This window comes from Salmo salar, chromosome 01 (genome assembly GCF_965601325.2).
Source record: "Salmo salar chromosome 01, fSalSal1, whole genome shotgun sequence".
In the NCBI taxonomy this organism is placed as follows: domain Eukaryota; kingdom Metazoa; phylum Chordata; class Actinopteri; order Salmoniformes; family Salmonidae; genus Salmo; species Salmo salar.
In genome coordinates this window covers 26529636-26554665 of record NC_138291.1, presented here as the reverse complement: position 1 = coordinate 26554665, position 25030 = coordinate 26529636, and the positions used below count along the sequence as shown (strand labels likewise).

The window sequence follows — 25030 nt, the reverse complement described above, 5'->3', positions numbered from 1 at the left end:
GGTGGCTGGTCTCAGACAACCCCGCAGGTGAAGAAGCTGGATGTGGAGGTCCAGGGCTGGCGTGGTTGGACGTACTGCCAAATTCTCTAACGACGTTGGAGGCAGCTTATGGTAAAGAAATGAACATTAAATTCTCTGGCAACAGCTCTGGTGGACATTCCTGCAGACAGCATGCCAGCATGCCACACTCCCCCAAAACTTGAGACATCTGTGGCATTGTGTTGTGTGACAAAACTGCATATTTTAGAGTGGCCTTTTATTGTCCCCAGCACAAGGTGCACCTTTGTAATGATCATGCTGTTTATTCAGCTTCTTGATATGCCACACCTGTCAGGTGGATGGATTATCTTGGCAAAGGAGACATGCTCACTAACAGGGATGTAAACACATTTGTATACAGAGAAATACACTTTTGTGAGTATGTGTCACGTCCTGGCCAGTATAATGGTTAATTGTTATTGTAGTTTGGTCAGGACGTGGCAGAGGGTATTTGGTTTATGTGGTTCGGGGCGGTGTTTTTTCTAAAAGGGGCATTTGATTTATGTATTCCGGGGTTTTTGTTGTTTATGTAATTCTATGTTTAGTCTAGGTAATCTGTTTCTATGTTGGGTTAATTGGGGTGGACTTCCAATTGAAGGCAGCTGTGTGGTGTTGCCTTTGATTGGAAGTCCTATATTAGTTGGGTATGTTTGTCTGTGTATTTGTGGGAGATTGTTTCTTGTTTAGCGTGAGTAAGCCTAACAGGACTGTCTGTAAATCGTGAGTTCGTTTTGTTATTTTTGTATGTTCGTTTTGAGTTTATTAAATGTTCAAAATGAACTCTCTCAACTCTGCTGCATATTGGTCCTCATTTTCCGACGATGATTTCGCCATATCGTCTGACGACGAAGAAATCCCTGACAGTATGGAACATTTCTTGGATCATTTATTTCACCTTATGAAACATGGGACCAACACTTTACATGTTGCATTTATATTTTTGTTCAGTATAAATGCTCTGCGCTCGCCATGTTTTAGACCTAAAGTCTGTTTATGGATGTACAATCATAAATATATAACAATCACGTTATATTAGAGATTTCTGCTCGGATTATCTATGCTATGTTCATTATCATTGTAATTACTCTGCTCTAAGCAGGAGAGAAAATGTAAATCCCATTTTTAAATTACTTTCATAAACGATTTTCACTCCCTCCCACTGTCTATAGCAGAGACAGCAGCAACTGACACAAATAGAGACTGAGTATGAGTGAATGTTCCCTGCTCAATCTGAGGTACCTTAAATAATACCTTAATGACATAAACCAGGCCATATGGAACTGATCACTCCAGCCTGGAGTCAGTTGACATGTCTTTCATCCCCTCTCCTAGTGTCAATCGCAAAATGCCGGTCATGCAACATTGCTCCTCTCAGTGAGGACAAGGGCCAGCTCTATTCAGATAATGAAATAGATTGTGCGAAGCCCGTCTGGGTAGGAGGGTTTGTGCTCAGCTCTCACGCTGCCTGTCTAAGCTGTATCACGGCCAGAGGAATAGTTCTACACTAAGGTCCCTCTCTACTGAGGAACTTGTTACTGTTGGAGCTCTTCAGAATAATCTTACCTTTCTTATCATAATCACAAATAGTCATATTTATGTATCATGTAACTTTTAGGTTGATGTTATCTGTTGAAAACCTATTTTATTGCTTACATGTATTATTACTGTAGTTGTTTAGCCTCTAGTTGTTGTGCTTTATGTTGACGTGCAGACATCACACAAGTCCCACTCCATTCGCTCTCTTCGCCCCATCGCTCTGCTAGTGCTAGACAGGAGATGAGTGATGATGAATCTGTGACCAGCTAGCCACGCTACATTATAGCTCTCCCCTTCAGGGCACCAGAGAGAGAGAGAGAGACTCTCCATTCTCAGCTACTGTATGTCCACCCTGCCTCTGTAGACCAGGCCCCAGACAACCAACCACAGAGAGCAGCGGGAGCAGGGTTAAACCATGCAGGACAGACAGGAAATGAAGATGTATAAAGCCTGCCTCCAGCACAGAGATGATGGAGGAGTTTCTAGTTAACCAAGCACATGGGCAGTCTTTTATATTGGAATAATGAGTTTATAGATGTTTGTATAGTACGGTAGGAGTAGGGCACTGGACACCACTTTGAGGGTTAGTGGGTGTGGGTGAGAGGGAGGGAGAGAGAGAAGAGTGCATTGTTTATAATGTATGGCTTCAGCCTGTTCGATGGAGGGCCTTAAAGAAGAGGTTGTTCCTGCTCACCTTGAGATTGTTGAGCGGTGAATTGCGTATTATCTCCAGTCATTAATCACCACTGACAACTCCAGGCACTCCACGATCAGCCATAAGTTGCCCTCTCAGCACCATGTGACCTAACACAGGCCCTGTTCTATTAGCCCTGCGCTGTCCCCGCCCCACCCAGCCCAATGCTCTCTTTTTCAGATGCAGAGTGTTTAATAGTCACATGTAAAGGGTTGCAGGTGTGATTGCAGGGCTTCGAGCGCCAACATGCAGGACTAAGTGAAATAAAATAAGGAAAATGGTTAAAAAAAAAGAAATTGAAAAGGAAAAGAAAAAAAATAAAAAATGAAATACTATTATTCTTTCTCTGTCTGTCTGACAGCTGCTCAGTTCACAAGCTCTGATTTATACACTGTCACATCACAGCCCTGTCAATCAACACCTGCAGGACCACAGCATTCCCTGTCTGTCTGCCTGTCTGTCTGCCTGTCTGCCTGCCTGGCCTTGCCTGAGAGGGAGGAGGTGTGGAAACACACCTGTGCCTATAAAGGAGTTACTGTAAGTCTTATTAGTCAGAGTAGCAACTAGTAAGGTAGCAGGAGCAGAACAGTAGCACTATCCAGTAGGAGTGAGTTTGGCAAGATGATAATGTTGTCTTAGGTTCAGTCCACTCTATAGCCTGGAAAAGGGTGTTGTTATCAGATCCCATGTCATCAGTGAGAAAGAGAAGTGTGTATCTCTGGCTCTGTGTTCAGTGAACTACAGGCATAGATTCAGCCTACCTTGGCTTCTGTTTAAGAGAAGTTGGAGATTAAATAACAATTAGAGCAGAGTTTTCCCCAGTTCCAGTGAACTTTGCTTCACCCAGCATTGTGTGTGTGTGTGTGTGTGTGTGTGTGTGTGTGTGTGTGTGTGTGTGTGTGTGTGTGTGTGTGTGTGTAATGAAGTAACTGCCAGGTATTCTCAGAGCACACGCTAATAAATGTATTACCTAATGCAGCAGTGTGCTTTCTAAATCAGATTCTAGTCATCACTTTATGAGTTTAACTTTCTATTATTATAGTGAAATGGATTCAATTGTTTAAGTGTATTATTTTTCATTGCACTAGTATTGTGTTTTTCATATGTGTAATAAACAAAAGTTGAATAGATTCAAGTCTATAATATGTTTTGGCATACATATAATTTCAGAAGAAGACACAAGATCCCCTGATGATGGCGTTAATTCATTGTGTACCTTTGTATTTAGGGTGGCAAGAGAGCCAGTCAGAGCTGCACTGCAGTGAGTGTGTCTACAGGGACATAAAGCCTCTCTACCTATTCCTGTCCAGATGGTGGCAACGTGGCTCTCTTAATGCATTTTTAACACTGCTGCCTGTGTCCTCAGCTCAGAATATGCCGTGTAGTCACAGCTATAGATGTGGTCAAACTAGTCTCAAAACTCAATTGTCAGTAAATGTTTAATATCTCAGGGATGAAAAGATGGAAGAGTGCTATTCTCTACTCAATACGTTTTATTTACAAACGATTTGGTGGGATTCTGTTTGATTAGAGGAACAAATTGACGCGATTCGTTTCGATACGATTCGATTTGTTGCATAAACATATTCATTTTCCATTCTAACATCTACTGCTGATGGAGCTCATCAGCTGGGCCTCTGAACTGGATTCTCTAAAATGACTTATACAGTTAAAGTCGGAAGTTTACATAAGCCTCAGCCAAATACATTGAAACTCAGTTTTTCACAATTCCTGACATTTAATCCTTGTAAAGATTCCCTGTCTTAGGTCAGTTAGGATCACCACTTTATTTTAAGAATGTGAAATGTCAGAATAATAGTAGAGAGAATTATTTTTTCAGCTTTTATTTCTTTCATCACATTCCCGGTGGGTCAGAAGTTTACAAAAACTCAATTAGTATTTAGTAGCATTGCCTTTAAATTGTTTGACTTGGGTCAAACACTTCGGGTAGGCTTCCACAAGCTTCCCACAATAAGTTGGGTGAATTTTGGCCCATTCCTCCAGACAGAGCTGGTGTAACTGAGTCAGGTTTGTAGGCCTCCTTGCTCGCACACGCATTTTCAGTTCTGCCAACAAATTTTCTATAGGATTGAGGTCAGGGCTTTGTGATGGCCACTCCAATACCTTGACTTTGTTGTCCTTAAGCCATTTTGCCACAACTTTGGAAGTATGCTTGGGGTCATTGTCCATTTGGAAGACCCATTTGTGACCAAGCTTTAACTTCCTGATTGATGTCTTGAGATGTTGCTTCAATATATCCACATAATTATCCTGCCTCATGATGCCATCTATTTTGTGCAGTGCACCAGTCCCTCCTGCAGCAAAGCACCCCCACAACATGATGCTGCTACCCCCGTGCTTCACGGTTGGGATGGTATTCTTCAGCTTGCAAGCCTCCCCCTTTTTCCTCCAAACATAACGATGGTCATTATGGCTAAACAGTTCTATTTTTGTTTCATCAGACCAGAGGACATTTCTCCAAAAAGTACCATCTTTGTTCCCATGTGCAGTTGCTGTTTTGGAGCAGTGGCTTCTTCCTTGCTGAGCGGCCTTTCAGGTTATGTCAATATAGGACTCGTTTTACTGTGGATATAGATACCTTTTACCTATTTCCTCCAGCATCTTCACAAGGTTCTTTGCTGTTGTTCTGGGATTGATTTGCACTTTTCGCACCAAAGTACGTTCACCTCTAGGAGACAGAACACGTCTCCTTCCTGAGCGGTATGACGGCTGCGTGGTCCCATGGTGTTTATACTTGCATACTATTGTTTATACAGATGGTCGTGGTACCTTCAGGCGTTTGGAAATTGCTCCCAAGGATGAACTAGACTTCTACAATGTTTTTTCTGATTTCTTTTGATTTTCCCAAGATGTCAAGCAAAGAGGAACTGGGTTTGAAGGTAGGCCTTGAAATACATCCATAGGTACACCTCCAATTGACTCATATTATGTCAATTAGCCTATCAGAAGCTTCTAAAGCCATGACATAATTTTCTGGAATTTACCAAGCTGTTTAAAGGCACAGTCAACTTAGTGTATGTAAACTTCTGACCCACTGGAATTGTGATACAGTGAATTATAAGTGAAATAATCTGTCTGTAAACAATTGTTGGAAAAATTACTTGTGTCATGCACACAGTAGATGTCCTAACCGACTTGCCAAAACTATAGTTTGTTAACAAGAAATTGGTGGAGTGGTTGAAAAATGAGTTTTAATGACTCCAACCTAAGTGTATGTAAACTTCCGACTTCAACTGTAAGTCTATGGCTATTGGCTCAGCGCCTGATCTGCACCATGAGGTAAACTGAGCCCCCGCTGAAATCACCATCACCGCTAATTAATTTGTCATTTTTGCACATTAAAAGTGTTAGAGATAGTAAAATGTCAATATTTATCTACAAATGTGCGACGACACAACAGTGGTAGGCCTGATCACAGATAACGATGAGACAGCCTATAGGGAGGAGGTCAGAGACCTGGTAGTGTGGTGCCAGGACAACAACCTCTCCCTCAATGTGACCAAGACAAAGGAGGTGATTGTGGACTTGAGGAAAAGGTGTCACAATGGGTGGCTTGTGGATTCCGAAGAGTCAGGTGCAGGAGACAGAAAGATTCCGTTAATGAATTTAATAAAAATTTCCACACGGAAAATATGCAAGGTATGGAGTGCAAGGTGTGCAAAAGTAACGCACCACCCTTAAAAGAACGTAACCAGGGACGCAGCCCAAAAGGAATAGCGTAACTCCACAATATACAGAACCACATGAAACACACCCTGACAAACGAACAATCCCGCACAAACAACAAACCTAACTAACTAGCCTAAATACCCCTCCCCACTAACAACTAACACAAAACAGGTGCGCAACTAACCTAGGCCTAACTAACAGAACGTGAAACATAAATCGATGGCAGCTAATCGGCCGGCGATGACGACCGCCGAGTGCCGCGCGGGCGAGGAGGGGCGTCTCCTTCCGTAGGTGTCGTGACAAAAGGAGGACTGAGCATGCCCCCATTCTCATCGACAGGGCTGTAGTGGAGCAGGTTGAGAGCTTCAAGTTCCTTGGCGTCCACATCACCAACAAACTGACATGGTCCAAGCACACCAAGACAGTCGTGAGAGGGCACGACAAAACCTATTCCCCCTCACGAGACTGAAAAGATTTGACATGGGTCCTCACATCCTCGAAAGGTTTTACAGCTGCACCATCAAGAGCACCCTGACAGGATTATCCCGTCAGTCTCCTGAGGGAGAATAGGTTTTGTCGTGCCCTTTTCACGACTGTCTTGGTGTGCTTGGACCATGTTAGTTTGTTGGTGATGTGGACGCCAAGGAACTTGAAGCTCTCAACCTGCTCCACTACAGCCCTGTCTAACTCAGGCAAGCAAAACCTTGAGACTTCCTTAGATATCGTGCACCAGCTGTTGTTTACATAAATGCATAGGCCCCCGCCCCGTGTCTTACCAGAGGCTGCTGTTCTATCCTGCTGATATAGTGTATAACCTGCCAGCTGTATGTTCTTAATGTCGTTGTTCAGCCACGACTCGGTGAAACATAAGATATTAAAGTTTTTAATGTCCCGTTGGTTGTATATACGTGCTTTCAGTTCGTCCCATTTATTTTCCAGCGATTGAATGTTAGCTAGAAGGCAAAGGCAGATTAGCCACTTGTCGCCTGATCCTCACAAGGCACCCTGATCTTTTTCTGCGAAATCTCAGTTTCCTTCTTCAGTGAATGACAGGGATCTGGGCCTGGTCGGGTGTCTGCAGTATATCCCTCCCATCCGTCTCATTGACGAAAAACTCTTTGTCTAATCTGAGGTGAGTAATCGCAGTTCAAATGTCCAGAAGCTCTTTTCGGTCATAAGAGACATTATGTACAAAACAAGATAAGAACAACACGAAAACACAAACAAAATAGCATGGTTGGTTAAGAGCTGATAAAAGGGCAGCACTCCCCTCCTGCGGACTCATGTGCCAACTTCAAAGTTTGTTGGAGGAAGAGTAATGGTCTGCGGGTGTATTTAATGGCCCCTTAGTTCCAGTGAAGGGAAATCTTAAGGCTACAGTATACAATGACATTCTAGATGTCAAGAGCGTCTGCTAAATGTAAATGTAGATGATTCTGCGCTTCAAACTTTGTGGCAACAGTTTGGGGAAGGCCCTTTCCTGTTTCAGCATGACAATGCCCCCATGCACAAAGCGAGGTCCATACAGAAGTGGTTTGTTGAGATTGGTGTGGAAGAGCTTGACTGGCCTGCACAGAGCCTGACCTCAACCCCATCGAACACTTTTGGAATGAATTGGAACGCCGACTGCGAGCCAGGCATAATCGCCCCCAACATCAGTGCCCGACTTTACTAATGCTCTTGTGGCTGAATGGAAGCCCCGCAGCAATGTTCTAACATCTAGTGGAAAGCCTTCCCAGAAGAGTGTAGGCTGTTATAGAAGCGAAAGGGGTACCAACTTCATATTAATGCCCATGGTTTTGGAATGAGATGTTCGATGAGCAGGTGTCCACATACTTTTGCTCATGTACTCTAGTTGTAAATTGACACGTCATTGTTTGAACCTTTCGTGCACTTGTTTTTATGCAAATTGAGGTTTGCTTTTTAGTTAATACTGCTGGAAAGCCTACTAGCTTTATGAGCTTAATCTATTGTTTGATGTGTAACCCACATGTTATATGCTACAGTAAATAGCCACTGCCAATTTAGCCAACCACACCACATGTTTTTGCATCCCACTTTGACATTAATTTTGTTATCTTGTTGCTATTTTGCATAGCTTAATCACGTATGCATATTGCTATTGATTTGTTTAATAATTGTATATTTTTATATTACAATTTATTAATATTATAGCATTAGATAACCTAATTGTGCATTCATGTACTATCATTATTGCATGTTATTATTTGCTATTTATTTGCTATTTATGTCTCCCTGCAGACATACGACGTTACCTACCGGCTGGACAGTCCCAACCAAAGCTAATCAAGACAAGAATTAGACAAATTCCAACTGAACTGTCAACAATCTAACTCAACTGTACTGTGATTCAATCCATCTGAACAACCTTACATGCAATGTACCATCATCTGAATATAAAGTCTCAGGTCAGAGACATTAGCATAATGGATGAGCGGTAGATTACATTGAGCCATGGGCTGAAGTTTTGTACAAGTTTTGTATAAGTGCTACTGGCAACATTAGTAGTCAATGTCTGTGTTTTGTTTCCACGAATGTGAGATAAATTGCCATATTTCTGTTGATTTTGGAGAATATTAAAATGATACATTTATTTGTTATATATATTTTTCACCTTTATTTAACCAGGTAGGCTAGTTGAGAACAAGTTCTCATTTGCAACTGCGACCTGGCCAAGATAAAGCAAAGCAGTTCGACACATACAACAACACAGAGAGTTACACATGGAATAAACAAACATACAGTCAATAATACAGTAGAAAAGTCTATATACAGTATGTGCAAATGAGGTAGGATAAGGGAGGTAAGGCAATAAATAGGCCATGGTGGCGAAGTAATTACAATATAGCAATTAAACACTGGAATGGTAGATGTGCAGAAGATTAATGTGCAAGTAGAGATACTGGGGTACAAAGGAGCAAGATAAATAAATACAGTATGGGGATGAGGTAGTTGGATGGGCTATTTACAGATGGGCTATGTACAGAGGCAGTGATCTGTGAGCTGCTCTGACAGCTGGTGCTTAAAGCTAGTGAGGGAGATATGAGTCTCCAGCTTCAGTGATTTTTGCAGTTCGTTCCAGTCATTGGCAGCAGTGAACTGGAAGGAAAGGCGGTCAAAGGAAGAATTGACTTTGGGGGTGACCAGTGAGATATACCTGCTGGAGTGCGTGCTACGGGTGGGTGCTGCTATGGTGACCAGTGAGCTGAGATAAGGCGGGGCTTTACCTAGCAGAGACTTGTAGATGACCTGGAGCCAGTGAAATACCTTACAAATCTTTAAACTGTCTTACTTTATCAATATACAAATGAGAAAGACCTGTTGTTTTGTCTTGTGATAATTTGCAATGAAAATATAAAGCATTTGAAGCTTCAAAATCATGTCCTGAAAAAGTAATTTTGTACTCAATAATTATTATCCTGAACAAACGTATTAATTTGTATTTTCACAGAAGTATATTTTCTCGGGTCCTTTGTTCAAGCATACTACTGTACATTTGAACTTTTGGAATGACCAATGAGGAGTTTATAAACACCATATAAGAGCCAGGAATATACAATAAGAGGACGGACTCCCATTTACAGTATTAGGATTTGAAACACCATCATAGTGTTTAGGAGCTTTAGAGAGTGGAAACAACCCCAAAAGAGAAGGGATCTAATAGTGTGTGAGAGTTGAGCATCTTATGCAGCATGAGGTTAGATACAGTGCCTTGCAAAAGTAATTATCCCCCTTGGAGTTTTTCCTATTTTATTGCATTACAACCTGTAATTTAAATAGATTTTTATTTGGATTTCATGTAATGGACATGCACAAAATAGTCCAAATTGGTGAAGTGAAATGAAAAAAATTACTTGTTTAAAAAAATTTAAAACAATTTAAAAAAAGGAAAAGTGGTGCATGCATATGTATTCACCCCCTTTGCTATGAAGCCCCTAAATAAGATCTGGTGCAACCAATTACCTTCAGTAGTCACATAATTAGTTTTTAAAAAAGTCCACCTGTGCGCAATCTAAGTGTCACATGATCTGTCACATGATCTCGGGTATATATACACCTGTTCTGAAAGGCCCAATGATCTGCAACACCACTATGCAAGGGGCACCACCAAGTAAGCGGTACCATGAAGACCAAGGAGCTCTCTAAACAGGTCAGGGACAAAGTTGTGGAGAAGTACAGATCAGGGTGGGTTCTAAAAAAATATCAGAATCTTTGAACATCACACAGAGCACCATTAAATCCATTATTAAAAAATGGAAAGAAAATGGCACCACAACAAACCTGCCAAGAGAGGGCCGCCCACCAAAACTCACGGACCAGGCAAGGATGGCATTAATCAGAGAGGCAACAAAGAGACCAAAGATAACCCTGAAGGAGCTGCAAAGCTCCACAGTGGAGATTGGAGTATCTGGCCATAGGACCACTTTAAGCCGTACACTCCACAGAGCTGGGCTTTACGGAAGAGTGGCCAGACAAAAAGCTACTGCTTAAAGAAAAAAATAATAAACATGTTTGGTGTTCACCAAAAGGCATGTGGGAGACTCCCAAAACATGGAAGAAGGTACTCTGGTCAAATGAGACAATGAGAAAATGCTATGTCTGGCGCAAACCCATCCCCACAGTGAAGCATGGTGGTGGCAGCATCATGTTCTGGGGATGTTTTTCATCGGCAGGGACTGGGAAACTGGTCAGAATTGAAGGAATGATGGATGGCGCTAAATACAGGGAAATTCTTGAGGGAAGCCTGTTTCAGTCTTCCAGAGATTTGACACTGGAATGGAGTTTCACCTTCCAGCAGGACAATGGTCATAAGCATACTGCTAAAGCAACACTTGAGTGATTTAAGGGGAAACATTTAAATGTCTTGGAATGGCCTAGTCAAAGCCCAGACCTCAATCCAATTGAGAATCTGTGGTATAACTTAAATATTGCTGTTCACCTGCTGTCACGTTCGTCGTATGAAGTGGACCAAAACGCAGCGGGAATGTGTATACTCATCTTCTTTTATTTAGAAGGAAACTTGAACACTTAACAAAATAACAAACACCGACGAAGACAGTCCTGTAAGGCAACACGCTATACATGGAACAACTACCCACAAACACAGTGACAAAAACCCCTTACTTAAATATGGCCTCCAATTAGAAGCAACGAAGAACAGCTGCTTCTAATTGAAGGCCAAACCCAAAAACCCTGAACATAGAAATAGACTAAATAGACAGACATAGAAATATACTAACATAGAACATTGCCCCCCCAAAAAACGAAACACACTAAACAAACACCCCCTGCCACACCCTGACCAAACTACAATAACAAACAACCCTTTTACTGGTCAGGACGTGACACCTGCGGAACCCATCCAACTTGAAGGAGCTGGAGCAGTTTTGCCTTGAAGAATGGGCAAAAATCCCAGTGGCTAGATGTGCCAAGCTTATAGAGACATACCCCAAGAGACTTGCAGCTGTAATTGCTTCAAAAGGTGGCTCTACAAAGTATTGACTTTGGGGGGGGGGGGGGGGTGAATAGTTATGCACGCTCAAGTTCTGTTTTTCTGTCTTATTTCTTGTTTGTTTCACAATAAAACATATTTTGCATCTTCAAAGTGTTGTGTAAATCAAGTGATACAACCCCCCCAAAATCCATTTTAATTCCAGGTTGTAAGGCAACAAAAGAGGAAAAATGCCTAGGGGGGTGAATACTTTCGCAAACCAGTGTACCTCTCATTTTAACCTTATTATTTATCTAAACAACAGGTTGAAGTGATGGCAGTGTGACCCTCCTGGGAAGGTGTTGTATTACAGCATGAGAAACCCCTGAATTGAGGTTGTTGAGCATCAGTGTGTTCATTGTGAGCTGTTTCTCTATTTCTCTTTCTCCCCCACCTCTCTGTCTTTATCGTACTTCAGCGCTTCTCAAATCAAATTGTATTCATCACATGCTTTGTAAACAACAGGTGTAGACTAAAAGTGAAATGTTTAGACCCAAGGCAAACAATGCAGGAAGTATTTTCGCTGTGTGTGAGAGTACCACGTGTGCATATGTGTACGTGTCAATGTGGATGTGACAGTATTTTTGGGTGAGATGCACTGTTGTGTTATGTTTTTGGGGAGTGCACAATACTAGCCTACCCTTGACATTATTTGTGCTCATAGGCTGGAGGGGTGATGGACTATGGATGAGGTTGTCTCTGAGCTATGAATCACAAAGTCCAAATGAATCTGAATCCATCCTTCTCTGTAGGCTGAAGGGAGTGGATGTGTTTGAGGATTATCTTGGAATAGGAATAGGGTATGGATGAGAGACTCTACTCACATTAGCCCTAGTCTTGCAGCTCTGTTCCACCATAGTTTAGCCAGAACATAGCCTTATCCAGTCAGATTTAGTCAGGTTTAGTCTCTCTCTGAGTGGGCTAGATGTTAGCTGCTCTGCTCTCCAATCCATGACAACAGAATAGATGTGTTACAGTGAGTGAAAACAAACATAAACATGCTGTTGGTCTGGTTTCTTTAGCCAATTGTTTTAGAGAAGAGCATAGTACCATTCCCTAGGTAATGTACTTTGTTACAGTCCTGCGATGGCCAATGCATTGACTCATATACAGAAATCCATATTGGTTATAGTGGCATTTGTTTCAGATCAGAGGGCGGTTGGCGGTCCACAGGCTGAAGGAAGTCTAGCTATGTGCAGTATATAAAAACACACATGTACCCTGCAGCAGAGATATGCTTGCTCTGTATCTTTGGTTTTTAAAAGCTACGATGCCTGCTTTCTACCTCCACCCACTTGATCCATTCAGGAAACATGCTGGCTCTGTTGCTCTGTAAAATCCCTCCCTAACAGAGGGTGTGTTTCAGTCTATCCTAATACACCTGTTATTACATTTAATAACAACTCATTATTGTGTGTTTACGTGTGTGCACGTGTGTTTGTGTGTGTGTGTGTGTGTGTGTAGAGGAGGCCGATATCTGGATGCTGGACGGTGATGATGCCATCTCCCAGACCCAGGACTCCCTGAACCGTATCTCCCGTCCCAATCACCTGGACTTCCTCAGGATCACGCCCCCAGAGGATGACATCATCGGAGATTCCCCCTACTACCCTCAACTGGAGTGCACGGTGAGAGCTGCTGCACCCACACATTTAGCTAACAGCAATAGATCATACTTAGGGTTATGTGACCTGACCAGGAAAGAACTGGCCAAGGTGTAACTAGGCCCTAGAGTTTTTCCTGGTCAGGTGGGTCACATGGTCAGGAACACCTCTGGCCCTAATTGATACTGTATAAAGGTTACTACTCCATTACGTATCTGCTTTCAGAGCAGTGTAGCATGACAGTGCTGTTCCCTCAGGGCTCCAGGCCAACGAGTACTCCAATCTACTGAAGTGCTAAACCACCTGATCATGATTTCCGCCAGTTGCGTTAACATTAAGAGATCTGGGATGTGGTGCTGTGGACCTTGGTGGTTCAGAGCCCAGAACTGACTCTAGCTACTCTACTAACCCCTTCACCTAGGTCCAGTGTGTGTTACGTCCCACATAAACCCAGTGGGAAAAGGCTGCCTAAATATGATCCCCAATCAGAGACAACGAAAGACAGCTGCCTCTGATTGGGAACCATATCAGGCCAACATAGAAATACAATAATCTAGAATGCCCACCCAAAGCACACCCTGACCTAACCAAATAGAGAAATAAAAAGGCTCTCTATGGTCTGGGCGTGACAGTGTGTCTCTAGGTGTTTTCACTACTGAAGCCAATCATCCATCCAAACATCAGCCATTTGTCGCAGGCAGGGTAGTGTCAGATGACGTTGAAGTAATACAGCTACAGGTTCACCTGCCTCACCTAAAGCCTATTCTCATAGGAAGTTGCTGTAGACTCCCGACCGCTAAAAGTCCGTTTTTGGACTATATGTGTGAAATGCTTGATAATGTATTTGATATCAACAGATACCTAAGTATATTTTCTGGGTGAACTAAATATTGACTGATTGTCATCAAGCTGTCCACTCAAAAAGAATCTTCAAGCTGTAACCGATTCCTGCAATGAATCGTGAATAATAATGAGTGAGAAAGTTACTGACATACAAATATCATACCCACAAAACATGCTAACCTCTCACCATTACAATAACAGGGGAGGTTAGCATTTTTGGGGGGGATAATATTTGTGCATCTGCAACTTTCTCACTCATCATTATTCAAGATTCATTCAGGACTATCCGTAATCATGGTAGCATCCACATTAATGTAGAAGTGTTTACAAACATATACTATTCTTATTTACAATAAAAGTGACTCCAAATTACACAATACATTATTTACCCTTCATTTCTATTGGGCACAAAATAATCTGAGACACAACCAAAACAAAGAGCAATGCATCCAACAAGTTTGTAGAGTCACAAGCTTGATGTAATCTTTGCGTGCTAGGAATATGGGACCAAATACTAAACGTTTTACTACTTTAATACACATATACACTACCGTTCAAAAGTTTGGGGTCACTTAGAAATTTCCTTATTTTTGAAAGAAAAGCAATTTTTTTGTCCATTAAAATAACATCAAATTAATCAGAAATACAGTGTAGACATTGTTAATGTTGTAAATGACTATTGTAGCTGGAAACGGCTGGCAGATTTTTTATGGAATATCTATATAGGCGTACAGAGGCCCATTATCAGCAACCATCACTCCTGTGTTCCAATGGCACGTTGTGTTAGCTAATCCAAGTTTATCATTTTAAAAGGCTAATTGGTCATTAGAAAACCCTTTTTCAATTATGTTAGCACAGCTGAAAACTGGCCTTCTTTAGACTAGTTAGACTTTGTTGTAAAATTTCGCCGGAAGAAATGGCAGCAGTTTTACGGGCGCCCAACCAATTGTGGTACTATGTGTTTTTTTCACGTTATTTGTAACTTATTTTGTACATAATGTTTCTGCCACCATATCGTACGGCAAAAAAGAGCTTCTGGATATCAGGACAGCGATCACTCACCTCGGATTAGATGAAGATTTTTTCTACATCAAAGACGACACACAAGACATTCTCCAAACACCCCACAGGACCGGCATCCCCGTTATTTGCAAGAGGAAGCGACGCAGATACAGAGGACAAAGAGCCGGATGCCTGGTCAGGACCCGGAGAAGGCGACTGATCGAGGTACGATCACGAATGTCTTACCAACGGGACATCAAAAACTGTAATATCCTATGTTTCACGGAATCGTGGCTGAATGACGACATGGATATTCAGCTAGCGGGATATACGCTGCACCGGCAAGATAGAACAGCACACTCCGGTAAGACGAGGGGGGGCAGTCTGTGTCTATTTGTAAACAACAGCTGGTGGACGAAATCTAAGGAAGTCTCTAGATTTTGCTCGCCTGAAGTAGAGTATATTGTGATAAATTGCAGGCCACACTACTTGCCTAGAGAGTTTTCAGCTATACTTTTCATGGCTGTTTATTTACCACCACAGACGGATGCTGGCACTAAGACCACACTCAGTCAGCTGTATAAGGAAATAAGAAAACAGGAAACCACTCAACCAGAGGCGGCGTTCCTAGTGGCTAGAGACTTTAATGCAGGGAAACTTAAATCAGTTCTACCAAATTTCTATCAACATGTTAAATGTGCAACCCGAGGGACAAAAATTCTACGTCACCTGTGCTCCACACAGAGACGCATACAAAGCTCTCCCTCGCCCTCCATTTGGTAAATCCGACCACAACTCTATCCTTCTGATTCCTGCTTACAAGAAAAAATTAAAGCAGGAAGCACCGGTGACTCGGTCTATAAAAAAGTGGTCAGATGAAGCAGATGCTAAACTACAGGACTGTTTTGCTATCACAGACTGGAATATATTCTGGGATTCTTCCGATGGCATTGAGGAGTACACCACATCAGTCACTGGCTTTATCAATAAGTGCATTGAGGACGTCGTCCCCACAGTGACTGTACGTGCATACCCCAACCAGAAGCCATGGATTACAGGCAACATTCGCACTGAGCTAAAGGGTAGAGCTGCCGCTTTCAAGGTGCGGGACTCTAACCCGGAAGCTTATAAGAAATCCTGCTATGCCCTGCGATGAACCATCAAACAGGCAAAGCGTCAATACAGGGCTAAGATTGAATCATACTACAATGGCTCCGACGCTCATCTTGTGTGGCAGGGCTTGCAAACTATTACAGACTACAAAGGAAGCACAGCTGCGAGCTGCCCAGTGACACGAGCCTACCAGACGAGCTAAATCACTTCTATGCTCGCTTCGAGGCAAGCAACACCGAGGCATGCATGAGAGCATCAGCTGTTCTGGACGACTGTGTGATCACGCTCTCCATAGCCAACGTGAGTAAGACCTACACAAGGCTGCGGGGCCAGATGGATTACCAGGACGTGTGCTCCGGGCATGTGCTGACCAACTGGCAGGTGTCTTCACTGACATTTTCAACATGCCCCTGATTGAGTCTGTAATACTAACATGTTTCAAGCAGACGACTATAGTCCCTCTGCCCAAGAACACAAAGGCAACCTGCCTAAATGACTACAGACCCGTAGCACTCATGTCCGTAGCCATGAAGTGCTTTGAAAGGTTGGTAATGGCTCACATCAACACCATTATCCCAGAAACCCTAGACCCACTCCAATTTGCATACAGATCCACAGATGATGTAATCTCTATTGCACTCCACACTGCCCTTTCCGACCTGGACAAAAGGAACAGTTATGTGAGAATGCTTTTCATTGACTACAGCTCAGCATTCAACACCATAGTACCCTCAAAGCTCACCACTAAGCTAAGGATCCTGGGACTAAACACCTCCCTCTGCAACTGGATCCTGGACTTACTGACGGGCTGCCCCCAGGTGGTGAGGGTAGGTAGCAACACATCTGCCACGCTGATCCTCAACACTGGAGCTCCACAGGGGTGCATGCTCAGTCCCCTCCTGTACTCCCTGTTCACCCACGACTGCATGGCCAGGCACGACTCCAACACCATCATTAAGTTTGCAGACGACACAATAGTGGTAGGCCTGATCACAGACAACGACGAGACAGCAAATAGGGAGGAGGTCAGAGATCTGGCCGTGTGGTGCCAGAATAACAACCTATTCCTCAAAGTTACCAAGACTAAGGAGATGATTGTGGACTGCAGGAAAGGAGGACCGAGCACGCCCCCATTCTCATCGACAGGGCTGTAGTCAAACAGGTTGAGAGCTTCAAGTTCCTCGGTGTTCACATCAACAACAAACTAGAATGGTCCAAACACACCAAGACAGTCGTGAAGAGGGCACGACAAAGCCTATTCCCCCTCAGGAAACTAAAAAGATTTGGCATGGGTCCTGAGATCCTCAAAAGGTTCTACAACTGCAACATTGAGAGCATCCTGACTGGTTGCATCACTGCCTGGTACGGCAATTGCTCGGCCTCTGACCACAAGGCACTACAGAGGGTAGTGCGTACGGCCCAGTACATCACTGGGGCTAAGCTGCCTGCCATCCAGGACCTCTACACCAGGCGATGTCAGAGGAAAGCCCTAAAAATTGGCAAAGACCCCAGCCACCCCATTCATAGACTGTTCTCTCTTCTACCGCATGGCAAGCGGTACCGGAGTGCCAAGTCTTGGACAAAAAGGCTTTTTACCCCCAAGCCATAAGACTCCTGAACAGGTAATCAAATGGCTACCCGGACTATTTGCATTGTGTACTTTTATAGCCTCGCTACTGTATATAGCCTGTCTTTTTACTGTTGTATTATTTCTTAATTACTTATTGTTCAACTAACACCTTATTTGCACTATTGGTTAGAGCCTGTAAGTAAGCATTTCACTGTAAGGTTGTATTCGGCGCATGTGACAAATAAACTTAATTTGATTTAGTTGAGTATCTGGAGCATCAGCATTTGTGGGTTCGATTACAGGCTCAAAATGGGCAGAAAACTCGTCAGTCTGTTCTTGTTCTGAGAAATGAAGGTTATTCCATGCGAGAAATTGCCAAGAAACTGAAGATCTCATACAATGCTGTGTACTATTCCCTTCACAGAACAGCGCAAACTGGCTCTAACCAGACTAGAAAGAGGAGTGGGAGGCCCCGGTGCACAACTGAGCAAGAGGACAAGTACATTAGAGTGTCTAGTTTGAGAAACATACGTCTCACAAGTCCTCAACTGGCAGCTTTATTAAACAGTACCCGCAAAACACCAGTCTCAACTTGAACAGTGAACAGTGAAGAGGTGACTCCGGGATGCTGGCCTTCTAGAAAGAGTTGCAAAGAAAAATCCATATCTCAGACTGGCCAATATAAAAAAAGATTAAGATGGGCAAAAGAGCACAGACACTGGACAGAGGAACTCTGCCTAGAAGGCCAGCATCCCGGAGTGGCCCCTCCACTGTTGACGTTGAGACTGGTGTTTTGCAGGTACTATTTAATGAAGCTGCCAGTGGAGGACTTGTGAGGTGTCTGTTTCTCAAAGGCCTGATAAAGGTGGAATGCTTCCTTCTGGAAGGTTCTCCCATCTCCACAGATGAACTCTGGCGCTCACTCAGAGTGACCATCGGGTTCTTTGTCACCTCCCTGACCAAGGCCCTTCTCCCCCGATTGCTCAGTTTGGCCACGGCTAGCTTTAGGAAGAGTTTTGGTGGTTCCAAACTTCTTCCATTTTAAAATGATGTAGGCCACTGTGTTCTTGAGGACCTTCAATGCAGCATAAATGTTTTGGTACCCTTCCACAGACCTGTGCCTCGACACAATCCTGTCTCGGAGCTCTACGGACAATTCCTTCGACCTCATGGCTTGGTTTTCGCTCTGACATGCACTGTCAACTGTGGGACCTTATATAGACAGATGTGTGCCTTTCCAAATCTTGTCCAGTCAATAGAATTTGTTGTAGGAACATCTCAAGGATGATCAATGGAAACAGGATGCACCGGAGCTCAATTTCGAGTCTCATAGCAAAGGGTTTGAATACTTACCGTAAATTCCGGACTATAAGCCGCAACATTTTTCCCACGCTTTGAACATCGCGGCGTTAACAATGACGTGGCTAATATATGGATTTTTCCCGCATTCTGTGACGTGCTCAGTTTTTTGGTGGCATGAAGCTTTCATTAGACCAATGAAATTGCCGAACGGGTTAAGGTCAAACAAGTTTTTTGTTTACTGTTTAGATTAAATCGAGCGCTCTCAAACTTCCCATCATTCTGATTACGGTAGTCATTTTGTCACCCTCATCATGGCAAAGACACGGAGAAATGAATATGATGCAGTTTTCAAGTTGAAGGCGATTGATCTGGCTGTTGGAAAAGGAAATAGAGCTGCTGCACGGGAGCTTGGTCTTAATGAGTCGATGATAAGACGTTGGAAACAGCAGCGTGAGGAATTGACTCAGTGCAAAAAGACAACTAAAGCTTACTGCTAATTTTTTATTTTTTTGTTACAAGCCGTTTCGTTAAAGCCTATTTATTTTTGTTACAAGCCGTGTTTCGTTAAAGCCTATTTATTTTTGTTACAAGCCGTGTTTCGTTAAAGCCTGTGTAAAGTTAATTTGTTTCAATGTACCGGTAGGCACCTGCGGCTTATAGACATGTGCGGCTTATTTATGTTCAAAATAAAAATAAAATTTTTAATTCAGGCTTATATTCAGGTGCGCTTAATAGTCCGGAAATTACGGTATGTAAATAAGGTATTTCTGTTTTTGTTTTTTTATACATTTGCAAGAATTTCTAAAACCTATTTTTGATTTCTCATTATGGGGTATTGTGTGTAGATTGATGATGTAAAAAATTATTTAATCAATTTTAGAATAAGGCTGTAATGTAACAAAATGTGGAAAAAGTCAAGGGGTCTGAATACTTTCCAAATGCACTGTAAATTGTAACAACTTAACAATTCCTGTGTCTGTCTGTCAAGATTCCATCATGCCATTTGACTAGATTTGAAGGGTAGATTATTGTGTGGTTTGGGTGTGGTTGTGTGTCAGAGTGACATAGCATAGTTTAATTAAAAGACACTCCCTGATCTTTGTTGTAGCATATCATAACAAAAGTAACCTGTCTCTGGTTTTACCTCTAGACTAGTGGTAGACTGTCTCAACATGAAGATACCCACATACTCATGTGTGGTGTGGCCTATGCTGGCATTGTAGTCATAGCGTCCATTATGGTGACTTAAATGCCATGGCATCCATTGTGGTGACTTGTTTTTCAAGTCACTTGTTACTTGATTGATAGACTGCTTTTCAAACATTGTACAGTAGTTGTGGCTAGGGCTGGGAATTGCCAGCGACCTCATGATGCAATATTTTCATGATACTTAGGTCCTGATACGATACGTATTAGGATTCTCACGATTCTATGCGCAGTATGTAATCCACAGAATAGGGTCTATAGACATCGCCGGGCGGCAGCGTAGCCTAGTGGTTAGAGCGTTGGACTAGTAACTGAAAGGTCGCAAGATCGAATCACCGAGCTGACAAGGTACAAAATCTGTCGTTCTGCTCCAGAACAAGGCAGTTAACCCACTGTTCCTAGGCCGTCATTGAAAATAAGAATTTGTTCTTAACTGACTTGCCTAGTTAAATAAAGGTAAACAAATATGTATTGTGATTTGATACTGTCCTAAAATCACTAGTTGTAGTCAGTGGGAGATTTAAAGAAGAACCTCCTTACTGTCACTGTGACTCAGCTCCTCTCAGCCCTTCAATACAGGGTAAGTCATGCTGAGGCCTGGCTATGTGGCTAGCTGATGGATTTACACTTAGTAAATTAAACACCAATGCTATTGATTTGATTACATAATAAGCCTCGCTACAGGCTTGACAGCCCCTGACTGACTATCTGTGGATTTGTTTTAAACTCTAGAAGATCAGAAATAATGTTTAAGTACAATAATAGTATTTTCTAATACATTACAAATATGAGTATCTAATATATTATTAATATTTACAGAGCTTTGTTATTAATGGCATGTTTTTGTCTTTGAACACAAACTGCATGTCTGGTTTGGTATGGGGCTCTAAATCACATTGACAACCATTGGTAATTCTTAATATTCCTATGTCTGAAGGAATGCAGTGAACATTGGCTGCTAAGGCCAACTATGGGTACCCTCTGAAAGTTAAATGACCAAGCAGCCCTAATTTCACCAAGTACTTTTCAGGCCTCTGTGCTCTGTTTTGTGCTAAAATCTGTCAAGTGGTAGTGCACATTGTGTTCAAATAAAAGTTGCATGGTGCTAGATAGATTGTTGAACCCATCGTACCTCTTTGAAGCAGCAGGTTTTGTAGACTATACATATTGTAGTGTTGCTTGTCTGTGTACACTCAATATAAACTCACTGTACTAGAAAACCTGTGTGATGATATGTATGTTTGCAGTTTATGATTTAGTGTCAAGACAAATCTTATCTAACGATATTCACACTCTGAGATGAAGAAATCAATACTTATTTTCCTCTCACCAAACTGTAGCAGCGTTAGCCCCTTGACGTTAGCGGAGCTACTGACGGCACAAGATTGCAGTGTTGGTCAGGGCTGGGCAGCAGCAGCAAACTGACTAATCACTACAGCTTAAGCCCTATGCTGTAATAGTACAGAGAGCAAAGAGCAGAGTAACACAGGGCTGGATCTCCCCTGCGGTCCACCTGACCATCAGGAGATTAGCTAGCTAACTAGCTAGCAGCCCCACTCTTACACTGCACTCAGAGAGCACAGGGCTAATCAACAGAGAGCTCCAGCTACCCATGGCTGCCATTTTGCGGAAGTAAGAAGAAGTAACCGGACACCTGTGCTGCCTGCTGCCACAGTTCCCTCCCAGACAGGGCGGGGGGAGGCGGGGCCAGACCGGATAGACCAGTGTGCCGCATTCTTTTCCAACCTGGAGGCTTTTCTCAGGAACACAGAGATCTTCTGTACACATATACACACAGGGGGAGAGGGGAAAGAACCATGCCAGGAGGGCAACTCGGACAGTAGCTCTGACTCAGGTCTCTGTACCTACACATACGGAAGGAGAGGAGAAGTGGAACCTTCCGGGCCAAATTCAAATAACTTGTTCCGTTGTTTTCCTGAGAAACTGAGAATTTGTTTCTCCTGGATTCCCAGGGAGATTATTCCGGGACATGCTTCCTGCCTCTGAACAGTTTGACGTGACCGGGCATGTCATTGGAATTCTGCTCTACAAAACTGGAAGTTCTGAAACTCTGGAAAATGTGTCTGTGACATTTAATGTAGAGTAGAGGCTGTTTGTGATTGAAGAAAGTTGTCTATACACAGCACAGCAAGGTTTTGTGTTGCCAAACGGGATTACAGGATAGCAGGGGTTATAGCTGGAGCCCTCCTGGAGAGGGTAAGAAGAGCTAGGGGATTTGTCCTCACAAAGGCCTTTTGTTCATTGGAACCAGTAGAAGTGGAACACAGCTTGGCAGGTTACACAGCTGGAGGTGTAAAGATGAGCCTTTTGTGACACTCTGAATGGACACACTGTGCTGGGCTAGCCTTTCTACCTGGCTGGCTGACTAGAAGTTACATTTTAGTAATTTAGTAGACACTCTTATCCAGAGTGACTTACAGGAGCAATTAGGGTTAAATACCTTGCTCAAGGGGCAAATCAACTGATTTTTCACCTAGTCGGCTCAGGGAATCAAACCAGCAACCTTTTGGTTACTGGCCCAACGCTCTTAACGCTAGGCTACCTGCCGACCCAGAGTTCCCTGCCCGAAGTACATGCTACAGTGCAGTTAAGGGCTCTGTGAAAATGGACAGTGTAAGTAATAGCTCTGAGGGTCAGGGGAAGCAGCAATCCAATTTGTTCCGCAATAAGATATCCACTATGTTTACACGTGGGGACAAGACTGAGCCTCAGAGGCTGGCGGGAGAGACTGCGGTGCTGACGGCTTTCAGGACCCTGTCTGATGAAGAGAACGATCTCACAGGGGTCAGTGATCAAAGTGCCCTGGATGTTATCAGTGATGTGAGGGGTATGAGTGTGGTACTTCATAAAAGAGAGGCCACCTTCCTTTATACTGAGGACAGGATAGAATCATGGGAGAATGAGTCCAGTAGCTTTGTGACCTCTCCTAACGCAGGCCAGGTGTCTGTTTCCCCGGCCGACCCAGGTCTGGTCCAGGTTACAATGGTGGAGATCTGTAGCGACACAGAGATGGAAGATGAGGAGGGGATCAGCAGCCTCAGCCAATCGGACAAGCATGACGCCCCTAGAATTTCCTTCCCACCTGACGATACAATGGTGGAGATCTGTAGCGACACAGAGATGGAAGATGAGGAGGGGATCAGCAGCCTCAGCCAATCGGACAAGCATGACGCCCCTGGAATGTCCTTCCCACCTGACGATGACCAGTGGACTGTGGCAGTTTTCGATGATAACAAGGGTCAGCTACCACCCGTTGGCCCAGTGAGAGGTGCCATTGAGACAGACTTAAAGCTGCCTGTGTTTAAGCCACATAGTCTTGTGGAGGGATCCCTCAAAAACACCTCTGTTCTGTACTCTGCGAGGTTTATGGGCAGATCTAACAGTGGGACAGATCTTGGACTGCTCTCCTCTGTCTCCAAAACACAAGTGCCTGGAGACGGCTGCAGCACCGACCTCTACACTGATCCCAGGCCTGTGGAGGTGGGTGTGGATGCAGCAGCCATGGGTTCAAAGGGGTCCAGCCATCATCACCACAAAGTAGCCAAAGGCGTCAGCACCAGCCAGGAGGTTTTGGGCCTTACTGACATGTGTGCTGGAGACAACTCTGCAGTGGCTTCACCTCTTAACTTGTCTCTCACCTCTGAACCCCAGACATCAGAGGAAGCAGCAGACGACACTGCCTTGCAGTCAGGACAGCCAGAAGACCAAGATTCTGGACAGAGGAAGGAGATTTTTGGGGAAAACACTGGAACTGAGGAGCATAAAGATCATGTCCACTGCCTGGACTCCCCCTCCACCCTCTCTGAGTCAAAGCCACCTGAAGCAGCAGAGACATCTTATCCTAGCCTGGAGAAGCAGCCTGACACTGAAGTGAGAAAAGGTATTTTAAGGACTGGTCTGTCCGTGTCGCGTGTTCCTGGAGAGTCCCCAACTGACAGCCAGCCAAGTGCCACTCCTGTCTCTGTCTCACCCAGGGGCCAAGGCGACATGCCTGTCAAAAGGAGGCCCGACAAAGACTCACCCTCCGCCTCCCCCTCCAGTGGCACAGTCTCCTCCCATGCCCCCTCCTTCCAGCTGCCTGCCCTGTTCAGTGGACTGCGGGTTCTGAAGAAAGGGGCTGTGGGGGAGGAAAGGGAGACAGTGTCTGAGATCAAACAGAGAGATGCTGACCTGGCCCTTCTGAGCCTGAAGAAGACCGTCAACAAAGCCAATAACTTCCCTGAGCAGATCACCTCCAGTAGCCGCACCCCCAAGAAACGTCCAGAGCCCAAACATGTGTCTGAGACCAAGGGTAATCTCCTGGGGCAGCTCAGCCAGCTGCTCAACCTTGACGGGACCAAGGCCGAGGACAAGCCGGACTCACTGCTAGAGCTCAGAGACAGGGAGCCTGAGAGGGGGGAGAAGGGGGCGACAGACAAGGGTCCAGATCTGATCCCCACCACCCCACCAGCAGACAGCAGGAAAGCCTCAGACACAACATTAAACACTTTTAATAGTCTCTTCAGCTCCAAACCTGCTAAAAGGGATACAGCGGATCCTGTGGATTTAGAGGCTGTCAAGAAAAGAAATAAAAGTGAGAAGGACCTGCTGAAATCCATCTTTGAGAGAACCTCCAAGTCTCCCAGCAGTGAGCAAAAAGCTCCAGCAGAGTCTAAAGTATGTACTGTTTGTGTCTAACTCAAAGGTTTATTCCTTCTGTATTTTATAGAACCCTATTGTTTGTTTGTTCTCAGATCATCAAGGTTTTGAAATGTAGGAATGCAGAGCCATTTGAAGTGTATGTTGTGTTTTGTTGTGACCTGCAAGGCAGACAGGACAGTAGGGTATTAGTTTTGGTCATGATCTTGATTTGAGATGTTCTCATGTCTTATCACATGTTGACTTTTCAGTCAGATTGC

At 43.7% G+C, this 25030-nt stretch overlaps 1 protein-coding gene across 3 annotated transcripts in view; it reads left to right on the top strand.

Annotated features, from left to right (window-relative positions):
• LOC106586878 (formin) overlaps positions 1-25030 on the top strand; it is a 95141-nt gene that overhangs the window by 8724 nt on the left and 61387 nt on the right. The window contains exon 3 of one of the 3 annotated variants that reach the window (XM_045715739.2): positions 12936-13099. In XM_045715739.2, coding sequence (XP_045571695.2) covers positions 12936-13099 — 164 coding nt within the window. Of the gene's footprint in view, positions 1-12935; positions 13100-21842; positions 24789-25030 lie in introns of those variants that run through there. The other 2 variants (XR_006769274.2, XM_045715731.2) reach the window with 2 other exon arrangements.